We start from the raw sequence: 15,025 nt of genomic DNA, 5'->3' as shown, positions 1-15,025 counted from the left end.
GTACCTCAAAATTCCCTCGATACTTTTTAACGGCGAACGTTGAAAGACATGGGTTATGTCCAGTATTACTTTTAAATTAAATATTATTACATTTTTTAACATAAGAGATTTGTGCATACATTTCACGGCTTCGCTAGAGTTTTCTGAGTTTTATGTTTCAAGTCTCATAACGATCCGTTAATATTTACTCAAGTTATCGCAATTTATGTTTAAAGAAATAATGATTTTGGTCGAAGACATTATTTTTGTTTATAATTTTTATCTCGAATACTAATGATTGGATAAAAAAACTGTAAATAGAAAAATGTGTGTCGTGGCGAGCATTACAACATTATATTTTTTAAAATACAGTTTCACCACATTTAATTTTCCAAAATTTCTTAACGTTTGGACAATAATTTTTCCCATTTTCGAGCGCTAGTCCCCTTATTGCATCCGAGCCCTCCATGGACCTGACACCAAAGTTCTTAAAATATACAATTCTCTTAAGAAAGCCAATGTAAGAATCTAACTACTGTCGAGTAAGATAAAAATATTAAATATTATAAACGTGATTATGTAAACTGGCAGCTTGTAATTTGTAAATTGTATGCTATACGTGTAACCTACATTTGTTCCGAAGCAATAAATAAATAAATATGAACTTACATAAACGTGAGTGAACGTAAAACGTGGATCAATATCACAGCAGCCAACGATTTGACTTCTAAAATGAGATCGTTGGCAGTTCACCTACCCTCAGGCGGTTCCCTTCACGCAGATTTTTGCGCTGCAGCACCAGCTGCCTCTGCCTCAGGGTCCTCTTGACGGACTGGCACATGATCACGTTCGCTACCAGCAGAAGAACGGCGGGTATCATCCCGAACATTACGAACTGCAGCCAATTCTGAAGATCGTATAGCCTGCAAACCCCAGGTTTTCATTCCGCGGTGCTTTCAGCTGAAATTGAATTCATGGCACGAATACCGAGAACCCTAGCAACGTTGCCAGGGGGAGAGCGCCCGCGCGGAAAAAAATCCTTTAACCTGCAGAAAATCTTGGTAATAAAAATGCAACGCTGAGAACGCTACGCAATGGTACTACCTACGCGGACCTGGAACGCGAAATTGCTGGAACAATCGCCTGTAAGTACGGACAGAATCGAAAGTCACGTGCTCGAATCCTACAGCAGTGCGCACTTAAAGAGAAAATCACATTGCCCGAGATAGGATACTGTTGAAGCCTAAGCAGTGGAGTGTGCTACGACGAAACAGGGAAATCGTAAACCTGTTGATCGCTTTGGAATTTTATGACAAACTTTCTGGAATTGATCGGGAGCTTTGGGAGGTTTGTCTGAAAGAAATGAGGAATTTGGAAGTCTGAAAGAAAGTGAGAAGATATATACCCATACGTATAGTAGTATGAAATTAATTTAGGGAAACAGGTTGGAATTACAGGCTGGCTGTTTTTTATTTATGATTTGGAACGTTTAATATAGATCGGTGATAACATTTTTTAAAAACTCCAAATTGCTCGAAAATCAATTACATATATTAAGGACACAAATTCAATTCGATATTGTTAAAATTCACGGCAGCTGAATGATAAAAACATAAACTTGGGAAATCATCGAAATTATAAATCTACAGTTGGAAGATATTGCGGTAGGTGCATGTTCGGAAGTAAACAATTACGCCAGTTTCTATCACACTCATTTACTCACCACGAGTGGAAGAATTCCGTAGTTACCAAGTTCCCTTGCTCATTGTACGTATAAATGAGGCAATACGGAACGTTGAACAAAATGGCGAAGCAACCGAAAAAGATCATCAGCTTCCGTGCCACCCGGTAGTCGCAGAACTTGGGTGGTTTGCATCTATGCAAGCTTAAAAGAATTACACAATCTTATTTAAACTTTATCAAATCCACCTTCACCCAGAATAAGCGTCAGGAAGGGAAAAGCGAAAGGAAGACCACTGGGGGCTATTGGACGTGATAAAGTTCGAAGGCAATTATAAGTTGAAACAAGTTGCGGGAAAATTAGCTGCAAGATGTGGTGACGACGATAATAACGAAGTACATTAACATCGATAATAAATATTGCAGCAAAAGTTAGGCTCTAGTTGGAGAGAAAAAGATGACTGGCAATTACTTATTAATCCTTCAAGTACGCCTCCTAAGCACATGCAAGGCTAAAGTTCTGTATTTACCAAACAAGCGTTACATTGAGTAAGAGTATCACTTGTCAGTTGACTAGGTACCGAATAAGTTGGAGCACAAAGGGTTAATAATTCGTTTACTTGATATCTAGAGACGCGGTAGCGTCTCGACGCACAGTGGGGCAGATCGGGTCGAAACGCGGCACTAAGTCCTTTTACAAAAATATCGCCATACTGCAAATTTTTTTACAGGTAGTTAATTGCACATTTGGGTCATAATGTAGCACGATTGTTTTTCACATTCATTAATTTTTAACGCGACTACACGGTTTTGAAAAGCACAACCTGGAAACTCTTCAGAAATAGTATTGTTATTTATAGTTTTGTTGCTTGTTTAATTCGACTAATTTTTTGTGGGATTAAGTGGCGAGGTATGTGTTTGAAGTGTGCCAAATTTGATTTGGATATCACTGATATTTTTGGAATTATACCTTACTGAATTTCCCAATTTTCATTGTTTATCTTGAACGGGAGTTCAGTGGAGTTCAGTGTTCTTACTGGTCGCATTGGAAAGGGTAAAGCCTTACCTTTATCGTACAGAAAAAATTGGCTGCTACTAGCTGCTACTGGGGTAGTGAGGGGGGCGAGAAGGGGTACATGACACGTTATTTTTGCACCAAGACTGCAATTCAAAACTGAGTATTGTTATTTATAGTTTTGTTGCTTGTTTAATTCGACTAATTTTTTGTGGGATTAAGTGGTGAGGTATGTATTTGATGTGTGCCAAATTTGATTTCGATATCTCTGATATTTTTTGGAATTACACCTTACTGAATTTCCCAATTTTCATTGTTTAACTTGAACGGGAGTTCAGTGGAGTTCAGTGTTCTTAGAATGCAACAGGGATGTTTTAAACAGATACGATTGCATATCGATACCATGGCTTATGGCATGGCGCGTGTTACAACTGATTTTAACAATTGACGATTACTCATTTACTTTCATTATAAATAGGCTTTTACTCACTTCTGACCCACTGATCTCCAGTATTCGGAAGAGGTCAAATAAAAAATCGGAACCGTTCTTCAGAGAAACGAGGAAGTTATTTGTTCCGACAGAATCCTCTGATGATGAGGACGAAGATGAAGATGAGAGCGAAGATGAAGATGAGGACGAAGAGGAACGTGAGGACGAAGAGGAAGATGAAGACGAAGAGGAACGTGAGGACGAAGAGGAAGATGAAGAATGCTGAAGTACAAGACAGGACTCCCGCTTTTACCCTAAATCTATGATAAGTACCTTTCACTGTTTACATCAATAAAACATCATATTATGTTTTCTGTTGTGCATGTTTCTAATGTTACGAAGTTTTTCACAACCAGGGGTGCAGCTAACACTAGAGAACAGGAAATCAACGAAGACGTAAAAAGAAATAGAAATGTATTTAACGAAGGGTGCTTGTAATATTTTTTAACATAAATTAAAATATGTTTGTTAAATAATTTTGAAGTAACGTAAATAAAGATTTTATAACTATTAAATTTCATATGATTTAAATGTTCCCCATAAACATATTTACAAATACAGTTAATGGACATAGTACTTTTTTGTCCGAAAATGAAGCAATCTTTATGAATTTTTTTCTATATGAAATTGAAAAGCTTGAAAGATGGGGTTTGTTGCAAATGAATGATCACTGATTGAAAGTATTAAAAAGAATTATATTAAACAAAGGCACCCCCCCCCCGCCCCTCGCTATAATCGCTCAAATGTGGTCCCTCGCGGAATGAGTAAAATTGCGATGTCATAAATTCCGCCTTCTATGGTTATCTGAAACATGAAATCAAAGCAAGACATTAAACTTTATTACCTTTTGTTTTGTTGACCAAGCCGATTCTTAAATTTCACATTTAAAACAAAATAGCGGACTGTGAAACCTACACTTTCAGTGCCGAAAATCGATACCTACACTTTGACAGTCCGCCATTTTGTTTTAAATGCGAAATTTAAGAATCGGCTCGGTCAACAAAACAAAATGAAATAAAGTTTAATGTCTTGATTTGCTTTTATGTTCCAGATAACCATAGAAGGCGGAATTTATGGCACCGCAAATGACCAACTTTGAGCGATTATAGCGAAGGGAGGGAGAGTGCAATTTTTTAAATAAAAATTCTTTTAATACTCTCAAACAGTGATCTTTCATTTGCAACAATCCCCATCTTTCTAGCTTTTCAATTTCATATAGAAAGAAATGCATAAAGATTTCTTAATTTTCGGATAAAAAAGTACTATGCCACCTTAAATAAACAAATTTCATTAATTTTTCTTTATCAATAGGACCACCCCCTGATAGCCAGATCTGGGCAGCAGAATCTGACGTCAGAACTGCAGCAGTCTGTGTCTGCATTTGGCTGCGTTCTGATGTGCAGAGCCTGAGGTGCAGTGCCTGATGTCAGACTGACAGCAGATCGACAGCAGATCGACAGCAGATTTCGCCGTCTGCTAGGCACAGCAACAGCGCCATCTGTAGGCAATTGCTTGGTAATTCTGGATCTCAGATGGCGCTGTTGCTGTGCCTAGCAGACGGCGAAATCTGCTGTCGATCTGCTGTCCATCTGCTGTCCATCTGACATCAAGCACTGCACCTCAGGCTCTGCACATCAGAACGCAGCCAAATGTGGACACAGACTGCTGCAGTTCTGACGTCAGATTCTGCTGCCCAGATCTGGCTATCAGGGCCAGTATACGTCCTAACTGAATGAAGTAAAAAAATTAACGATAAATATATGATTTCAGTCAGAAAATGTGTGCCGCGTTTCGACCCGATCTGCCCCACTGTGCGACATCAAGTACATGCCAACACCCTGTATATACAGTAAGGAGCATAACTGAACCAATAACCACTAATTTTGTATAAATCTTTATTTATTGCTAAGAATGTAGAAGAATATAAAAAAATGAACATTACAGTAAGTTTTATTACAGTTAGAAGTAACATCAGAAATTTTTTCAACAATTAATGTCTCCTCGTTTAGCACTGACAAACAAAATGGATTGACTCGGTTTTGCACCGGTCCATAAAAGGAATGTACAAAAAATTATGAACAAGTTTCGGTACGATAGAGCAGTCCGAAATACACCTGGCCAAGGAAGAAAGAAAATATTGTCGAACACTGATGAACGATTCATTTGTCGACAAATTAAAACAAATCCGAGTACAAGTTTGCGGAAGTTAACGTTAGATGTTTCCTCGCGTATAAATAAAGACATCTCGGTTGAAACAGTTCGTAGAACATTAAGACAAGAGGGATATAATGGCCGAGTCGCGCGAAAGAAACCGTATATCTCCGAAGCAAATAGGCAGAAACGTATAGAATTTGCAAAAACGTTTGTAAATTTTGACGAAAGCTTTTGGGAAAATGTTATATTCTGTGACGAGACTAAAATCAATTTTTTCGGACGGGATGGAAGGAAGCGATTCGTATGGCGACAGCCAAATACTGAGCACCACCATAGAAATACATGTCCAACGGCTAAACACGGAGGAGGATCCGGTATGTTATGGGGATGTATAGGTGCAAATGGTACCGGAATTATCGAATACATATATGGCATAATGAACAAAATTAAGTACTTAAATATTTTACAAAATAATCTAAAAGATTCAGCAGAAAAATTAAAAATGCCGCGGGTGTATTACTTTCAACAAGATAATGACCCAAAGTATTCAACATATATAGTTCAATTATGGTTGCTGTATAACATCCCAAAGATGCTAAAAACACCTCCCCAGCCACCTGATCTCAATCCCATCGAGAATGTCTGGGGAGAAATAAAATCCAGGATGGCAAATAACAATTTTACGAATATAGAAGATTTCAAACGAAAGTTGAGAGAAGAATGAGAAAAAATTCCTCCTTTAATAAAACACCTAATTTATTCTATGCTACGTCGCTTACAAGCCGTAATTAATGACAGGGGATATGCGACGAAGTATTAATAAATGAAACGATATAGTATAAATTTGTAAATAGTGTTTTAACAAGGTGTATGCTCAATTTTGTGTCACTAAAATACGTGTACTTTTACCATTTTTTTTAAATATACACCAATAGTCCATTTTATTTAGATTTTTTTACGTATTATTTGGTAAAATATACGAATAAAATATATATTGTGTTTTCATTTCTAAATAAGTGTGTTTGTATTCATTTTCCCGCCAATTTTCGTTACCAACCTAGGTGTACGCTCAATTTTCTGAGTAACTGTATATCATCAAACTTTTTTTTATTTGTAACTAAACTGAGGATTTTATGAATATGTATATGACTGTGACCTATGCCAGGCTCTGTATGTATATACGCATAATTTTGCAGGAAGGATTTCGTATAGCTGAGAATAGGGGAATTACGAACACCTAAGGGAAAATTTAAATTGAAAGAAAAGTATTGACTCTAATCAGATTTACTTTATAGATAATTGAAGTTTGGTTAATTATCTACAAAGGCAGAACAATGAATTATAGATACTTTAATAAACAAATCATTTTCTGAAAGAAAAATAAAACTCTTTCTGTCCGCGATTACTCGTAGCTAGGGTGGTAAATGCGAACGGTTGCTTAAGGAGGTTCGATACCTTACTTGCGGGGCAGACGGCGAGAGGGGTAAGCCTATGCTTATACATGGGAGCTCTGCAGTGATACCAATCTTAGATAAAAAATAATTATATAGACAAAAATGTTACTTACATGTCTATTCCTAATAAAATTATTACTACATATTTTGTTTTGGAATTCAATTAAACAAAAAGTATGTTTAATGCAGTTAGAAATATAATATTTTCATTAAAAGTAGCGTAAAATATGCGAGCGAAATGCGGCAACGTCGCTTTGCGTCCATCTTTTTTTCTCTTTCCACTTCGTACTGGTTCGCAACAAATTACTAAATACATGTTTACAGCTTGGTAGTGTTTTTACAAATTTTTACTGTATCCTTTGTACAAGTATACACTGTATAGATGACTACCTGGCGTACAGCGTTGCCACGTTTCAAACAGTTCCTTCAGGCAGTTCCAAAAATACGAGCACATTGCTGCCTATTTATTCAATTATCTAATAAACCGTACGGTAAAGGTCCAATTTTTTTTTTTAGGATTTCATAGGAATACTTAAGCTTTTCATTGCAACATTTTGTAGGTCTTTCTCACTATTTTTAAGGACTCTGTGTAACATTTTATAGAAATTTTATCGCTTCTCCCATAACAGCCTGTGTATAAGAGCTCAAATTTGATTTCAATTTTTTCATAAACCGTGCTGCCAATCGACTTGAAATTTTAACACAATGCGGACTACACTTTGGACATTAGATCAAAATACTTTGCAAAGATTTCTCATTATTTTTGCTCCGGTATCGAACCTCCTTAAAGTTCTCTTGATCTTTACTGAACACTGGTTTTCTTCCATGCCGCGGGTCTGACACAGTCTTTCTTCTTGTTTGACCGAACTTTGGTTGTTCGCGGGATTGAATATTTATTTGCTGCCAGACCAATAAAATTGAAACTCTTTTATCTTTAACCTCTTTCACGGGTATCTCAAGATCTTTCAACGACTATGTACGTATATACTTCCTAATATAATTCCGGAGTACTAGACACATAAAAATCTTCGAAGTGTTAAGGGAAAAGGGTAGATGACATCGTCCGTAATAGCCCCAAACACGCTGTTCGTAATTACCCCAAATGGACAGAAGTTAAGAAATTTCAAATAAAACAAATACAAACATGTATATATATACAAAGTGATCCCGTGATTTTATTTAGAATTAAGTAACTGAACTACGAAAAAATTATACTTTGTTATAAAAATTATAAGAAAAGCTACGAAAACATTTCACGACCATTATCTTTGCAGTTGCGCGCAGCCTTCCGTCGTGACAGTTTCCTTAATACTAAACATAGCTAATTACATCATGTAACAATATCGCCAGTACGTCAACAATGTAACAATACTCGCTTATTCAGTTATTTTGATACATGGACACCTTCGATAATGCATGAATTTAATCAGTGTTTCTTGTACTACATATACACAAAGTATAATACATATGGTGCATATAGATCGGCAATGCGGTGCACATGGATTGTTTTGTAGTTGCTAAACTTGCGTAGAATTTATCCTTAATTCTGACCCGTGATAAGACTGTTCGTTGCTGTTGATGATGAACCTTTGTAATTTATAATATTAAAAATCATCTGAAGGCATTCCCTATGCAAATTATCTTTGTAAAAAGAAGTGAGATCCCCGTAAAAAACTTCAAAAAAGTAAAAAAATTACGCCAAGTACATGAAAAAGTCGAGGACGGAAAACAGTATTATCAAATAAATCTAAAAAAAAAAATGATAATAAAAATTACAATATAAAAAAATGTGAAATCAGCATAAGCTTCAAGTACATAAAGGTGCTTCCCAGCAGCGTGCGAAGGCAACACTGTAACACAATGTAAGATTCGGTCAAATACTTGGGCGTGGCCAGGCAAGGTCAAGGTGTCGATGAATAAGAATTATTTAAAAACGCAAAATAATGATAGTGTACTCATATTTGTCAGAGCTTTAAATTGGCAAATTATCAGAAATCCTGCGAGAGGGAAGGTATGGGTATTGATCTGAGAATACCTTGCCTGGCGACGCCAAGTATTTGACCGAATCTTACATTGTGTTACACAGTGTTGCCTTTGTACGCTGCTGGAAAGCACCTTTATGTACTTGAAGCTTATGCTGATTTCACATCTTTCTTTATATTGTAATTTTTATTATCTTCTATTTTTTGTGATTTATTTAATAATACCCTTTTCCGTCCTCGACTTTTTCATGTACTTGGCGTATTTTTTTTTTTACTTTTTTGAAGTTTTTTATGGGAATACTGTTTACATGTTTTGTACCAGTTATCTGAATAAAAAAATTACTGTGCTCTAATCTGTTCGAAATACCCATTTTCCACTATAGGTACTGTTTTTAACACATTCGCTGCCAAAATCTACCTCGTTCAATTTAATGATCTATACGCCAAATCTCCTGTACCGATCTTAGTCGATCCAGAGTTTTCTTTGTTTTCCATATTAGACTGGACGAAAAACATATTTGATCACATCGAAACCTTTTTCAAAGGAAAATGGTATTTCTCAGTTCAGTATGGAAATCAAACTACAATAAAGAGAAGCTGAAATTATGAAGAATGTCACACAACTACAAACTATTTATCTAGAATTTTAGAGGGTGCTTGCAATTGGAAGAAAATCGTAGAGGACAAAGGCAAATGGCTTTAGACCACATTTTCTTCACTGCATCACCTAGATTTAAGAAAGGTAGTCATTGTTGTAACCCAACCAACGCACAGTGGTACATAATTACATTTTTTGTTCAAATCACCCCACAGGTCGTAATTTTGCAGAAAACTTGACGATTTTTATTTTAAATTCTTCGCAATTAAATTCTCTATCGATCTGTTCGGCCGAAATTTTGAATTTCGTTGCTGATTTTTTTATATTTAGCGAATTATACAGCACTTTTCGCAGATCAGTATCTGTGGGATTTTTTTGTCCGCCTGTTTCGAATTTGAAGTCAGATTTTCGAAATTCAAGGTGGTGAATCCGATATGTTGAAGCAAAATTTCAGAAAATGGACTTATTCGGAAGAACCATAGTGCGTCTAGATTTTCGGGGACGCTGATTACGAATATGAAGTAATGATTATAAAGATCAAATTTTTTATTTGTACCACAAATCTAATACTGTAGATCAACTTTAAAATTGCTGATGGACATTCGTATTTTGACAAACTTTTACGCATCCCATAAATGTGTACGTGATTTTGCATTTTTAACCCTATTCGTCTGTGTTCATACGCGTTCTTGTAGTTGACTTTTCGGATTCAATATGGATGAGTAAGATTTTTAATGTTTGATATTTCTAGAAGGTCTGATTCACTTAACGTTTTATCCCAGTTGCCTTTAGAAATCCGATGTTATTATGTGCAATCTTGTTTGAGGAGCAGGATTTGTGCTTCTGGAAGCAAATCTCTGATTTCTTGTTTATGTACGAGTTTAAAAATATCGAACATTAAAAATCCTGCTCATGAATATTGAGTCAGAAAAGTCAACTATATTCGGCATATTGGATGCACCACCTTCAATTTCGAAAATCTAACTGTAAATTCGGAACAGGCGGCCAAAAAAGCCCACAGATACTGATCTTTGAAAAGTGCTGTATAATTCGCTAAATATAAAAGAATCAGCAACGAAATTCAAAATTTCGGCCGGACAGATCGACGGAGAATTCATTTTCGAAGAATTTGAAATAAAAATCGTCGAGTTTTCAAAAAAATTACGACCTGTAGGGTGATTTGAACAAAAAATGTAATTATGTACCACTGTGCGTTGGTTGGGTTACAACAATGACTACCTTTCTTAAATCTAGGTGATGCAGTGAAGAAAATGTGGTCTAAAGCCATTTGCCTTTGTCCTCTAAGATTTTCTTCCAATTGCAAGCACCCTCTATTGTACCACTGTGCAATGCCCAAGCGTAACGACACCATGACACATTCCGATTACCATAATCGAACGCCGAAATCCGGCAGAACCGCGTAAGGATTCTCGGAAGCGCTCCGAGACCATCAGCAAATGGTGTAACACCCGACAAGCGGGCCGAAGACAGAGACCCCGATGGTCTCCGCTTCGCCGCGATTAAAGTATAAGAACGGTGTACGAGCAATACGAGCTCAGACTCTATAGCCGACTCTATACGAGACTCACGCCTGATTGACGCAGTGTCCATGTAACCCAGATCGGGACAGAATAAACTTGTTTAACCCTACGGTGAGTCCTAACTCTTTAACCGGCCAAGGATCCTACTACCTTCGGTTTCCAACCGAGTATACCCGTCCCAGCACCTTAACCCCAGTATTCGGAGCCCGTCGGACGACGACAGCGAAGGACGACCAAGGAACACCGCGAGATTCTCAGGGAGAATCTCGATCCAGGCACCTTCCGCAACATCATGTTGCATTAAAAAGTATTAGAGTAAAGTGATCTAATAATGATTAGTTTGTGAGATATTTTAAATAAGCGTCTGTATTAAATAAAATGCAACAGTAAAATGCACATGCATCGTTACATTTGCAGAAAGGATATGGACCTAAAAAATTTGTTCTGTTTAAATGTAGTCCCATTCGCCTGTTTCCTATAACATTTTCTTCTAATTGCGACTTCAATTAATCCGTGGGCCATCCTGTATAATTGAATATCGCAATCTAGGCCAGTATTCATAGTCGCTATTTGTTCTTAAGCAAATGCTTAAGCATTCGGCATTCTTTACTAGCTACTAGGTTAGTAGAGGATGCCGCATGCTTAAACATTTGCTTAAAAATAAGTAGCAACTATGAATACCGGCCCTAGACTAGATCTACAACTTTTTTTTTTTAGATGCAAGTCTCGGATTTTTCTAGAATTTTTTTTTGTAAATTGAAACTTCTAGGGCGGTATTCATAGTCGCTACTTATTCTTAAGCAAATGTTTAAGCATTCGGCATCCTTTACTAGCTACTAGGTTAATAGAGGATGCCGCATGCTTAAACATTTGCTTAAAAATAAGTAGCAACTATGAATACAGGCCCTAGACTAGATTTAGAATTTTTTTCTAGATACAAGTTTCGGATTTCTCTAGAATTTTTTTCTAAATTGAAACTTCTAGGCTGGCATTCATAGTCGCTACTTATTCTTAAGCAAATGCTTAAGTATTCGGCATCCTTTACTAGCTACTAGGTTAGTAGAGGATGCCGCATGCTTAAGCATTTGCTTAAGAATAAGTAGCGACTATGAATACCGGCCCTAATTTCTTCATCACTATTTGTAGTCCTAAAAATCTGAATAACCACTGTCACGGAATATGTAACATGTTTACCCCCAGCTGCCATACATAGCAGTGTTAAAAAAAAGATTAACAAAAATAAAATACTTCAGACACAATTTCTAGCGTTTACCTGAAAACAATGACCAGCCTGTCGATGGTGACACAAACAGCGGCCCAAACTGTGACGTTTGACGAAACAGAGACGACAGGCAGGTGAACGAACACGTCGAATTCCAGCCATCCTGTTCTGCACCAAAAAACACCCCTCGCCAGCCCAGAGAACAGGAGCATGGAACAGGTGACGAGATCAGCTGTGGCAAGGACTATAAAAGGATGAATCAGAATCTGTTTTTGCCCCTCTTCTACCTTCGTTAGGCGAGCAAACCCCTTTGTTCTTAATTCCCGCGCATTGGGCTTCAAACTGGCCTTTGTTGACTTTACGAAAAATGTAAGTTATGGGGACTGAAAATTCACTGTCCAACGCGAATTTTGATCTGCAATATCCACTGGGTGATAAATATTCTTTTCGTTAAAATGCAAAAATATTGCGTAGGAACCATGCACATTGAGCACTTTTTTTACAACAGAAATCTCCCCTATTATTTACGACTAAATGGGACACCCTAGCGCTCTTAATTTTCGCGTAATATATCATTCATGCCAAACGTCGTGCGTTTTTACGAAAACTCATGTTTCCCAAAAACTAAGGGTGATAGAGCAATTCTGTTGGCGGGTTTGAATTTGGAACGAGAAACTCTGCAGGGATCATCCAGTGAATATTGCAGAGCAGGAGAAAAAAATTATTTTGCTGGACAGTGAAAAACTGAACACGTCTTCGCGTGACTGTTTGTTCATTTTATGATGCGTAATGCTTGGGCTGTATTTTGTACATGGTTGATGTTGTTTCTGTGGTAGTAAGGAAAAACACCGTATGTCACTGTTTCGAAAATTTTTCGTTTATGCATTAATTCAGCTATAAAATAGAGGATTTATGTATTTATCAGAAATAATGCATGAAATCAAATATTTTATATGCAAAACAATAATGCAATTTAACTGTAGTCCAATATGCAATTCATACGCATTTGGCAAAACAACGTAAGTCCATAAAATTTGGAGGATACGAAGATTACTCGAATCTTTCTTTTACGTTTGCTTTTTATTACCTATTTCTATTAATCTACTTAAATAACTAATTTTCTTACAATACGATCCTTCATGCCAGTCTTACATCGTTGGTGCAATTCGACATTTATATAGACACGTTGATAATCATGTATCTACATTTTCATGACAAAATCGTTTTTCTCGACAATGCATTGTATGCTACACCAAAATTCCATTTTGTTTGCTGATAGCTCGAGTTTTGGTACAAATAAGGCTATTACTTTCTTTCGGTATGTCAGTTATTGTTCGCATCAAACATTTCTTGAATAACACCTTGAAAAAAAAACAATATGTGCAGTACTTTATTATCTACCTTATACAATAAGTATAGGTACCCTAATTCTATAAACATTAATTTATTTTTTGTGTGCAGATAAAATACTTATATCTAACAGATTTAAGATTATGTACGATGCGAACCTATATTATTTAGTTTGGTGAGCATAGTTATAACGTACCTACTTACCTTCAGAAAATTGATCCGTATTTTGACATACATGTAGATAATACAATTATATGCATATACAATTTTTTGTGATATATATATATATATATATATATATATATATATATATATATGTATAAATCTTGCGTACAATGTTTATTTTTCGCTTTGGAGAAACAACTTACTAACTGCGACGCAGTCAAGCAGAATACCACAAGCCCAGTAGACTTGCATCGTTCTGCATAAAGTGTCCGTAAATTATTACTATTCTGTTTATTATTATTTATGTAAGGTAAATGTCCCAATTAGCGACCCTGTAAGATCTACGCGCACGTTCTAACATATTTACATATTAAAAGTATTTATCGCAGTTACTCATTAATAGCCTATCATATGGCTGGTTCTTTTCCAGTATGAAAAACGCCCCTGTGTATGATGAAATTATTCGAATATAATTATTAATAATAAATATATTATACAGTGCACGTATACCTATTTTTGACCTTCAATTCTCTCTTCGTCCCAAATAGTGACCTATGTTGGACTGCATCATTAGGGACCTTTACACGGGCCTTCCTGCGCGCGGTCCGGCGAACCACACGCCGCGCGGCACGCAAAAGTACGTGATCGCCGGAGCGCGACGCTCCTACGTGCACGCCAGAAGGTTATATACACTCGGCACTACTTAGAGACAGCGGGTTCGGCCTCATATCTCTACGTCGACTCCACCCACATGTTTTTTTCCTCGATCCACGGCAGTGGTGTATTGTGTACTACCTGTTCGATGTATATTATCGATCTGCGAAACGATTGGCAAGACACGATCGCGATCTCAGTTTGCGAAAAGTATACGAATACACTGTTACACACTGTAACATCTGTTTTTACGAAGTTACATTTGGTTGACCTGAAGGTGCTACAAATTATGGAAATGGTTTATAACTCAGTTATAACGAGTGTTAAATTTTACAAGGGTACATTAAAAAATGTCCAAAATGTTTCCCCGGCAATGCGATGGCAAATGAAAATGCAGTTAACACATTCACTGTTGTGACGATCATAATTATTACAATTGACGGCAATAATTACCATGTCATTGCTTGTTTTAATATAAAGACTAATATTGATAGACACTAAATACACATAGGTATGCAAGTGATGTTATATGTAAGATAAATGCTGAAGAGATGTAATATGCAAGATGTTTTGAAGAAGGGGGTGGTATTCTGATTGCTCGTGATGCAGGTCAAATTTTTCACCCACGCTCTTGCGTGGCGCGCCAGAAAGCACCACAGTCCTGCCCGCGCGCCAGAAATCACCACGGTCCTGCCCGCGCGCAAACCTTGACACCAGAAGAGTTTACATAAGAGACAGAAA

The 15,025-nt window shown here is 36.8% G+C and overlaps 1 protein-coding gene across 1 annotated transcript in view; it reads right to left on the bottom strand.

The window, feature by feature from the left end:
• The window catches only part of LOC143377911 (FMRFamide receptor), a 41,028-nt gene that overhangs the window by 5,952 nt on the left and 20,051 nt on the right, over positions 1-15,025 (bottom strand). Inside the window, exons 4-6 of the mRNA XM_076829720.1 lie at positions 12,167-12,359; positions 1,703-1,864; positions 737-902 (exon numbers count right to left, since the gene is read on the bottom strand). Of these exons, the coding sequence (XP_076685835.1) occupies positions 737-902; positions 1,703-1,864; positions 12,167-12,359 (521 nt within the window). The remainder of the gene's footprint in view (positions 1-736; positions 903-1,702; positions 1,865-12,166; positions 12,360-15,025) is intronic.

The sequence above is a fragment of the Andrena cerasifolii genome, chromosome 16 (genome assembly GCF_050908995.1).
Source record: "Andrena cerasifolii isolate SP2316 chromosome 16, iyAndCera1_principal, whole genome shotgun sequence".
Taxonomy (NCBI): Eukaryota; Metazoa; Arthropoda; class Insecta; order Hymenoptera; family Andrenidae; genus Andrena; species Andrena cerasifolii.
This window is presented reverse-complemented; position numbering and strand designations above follow the sequence as displayed.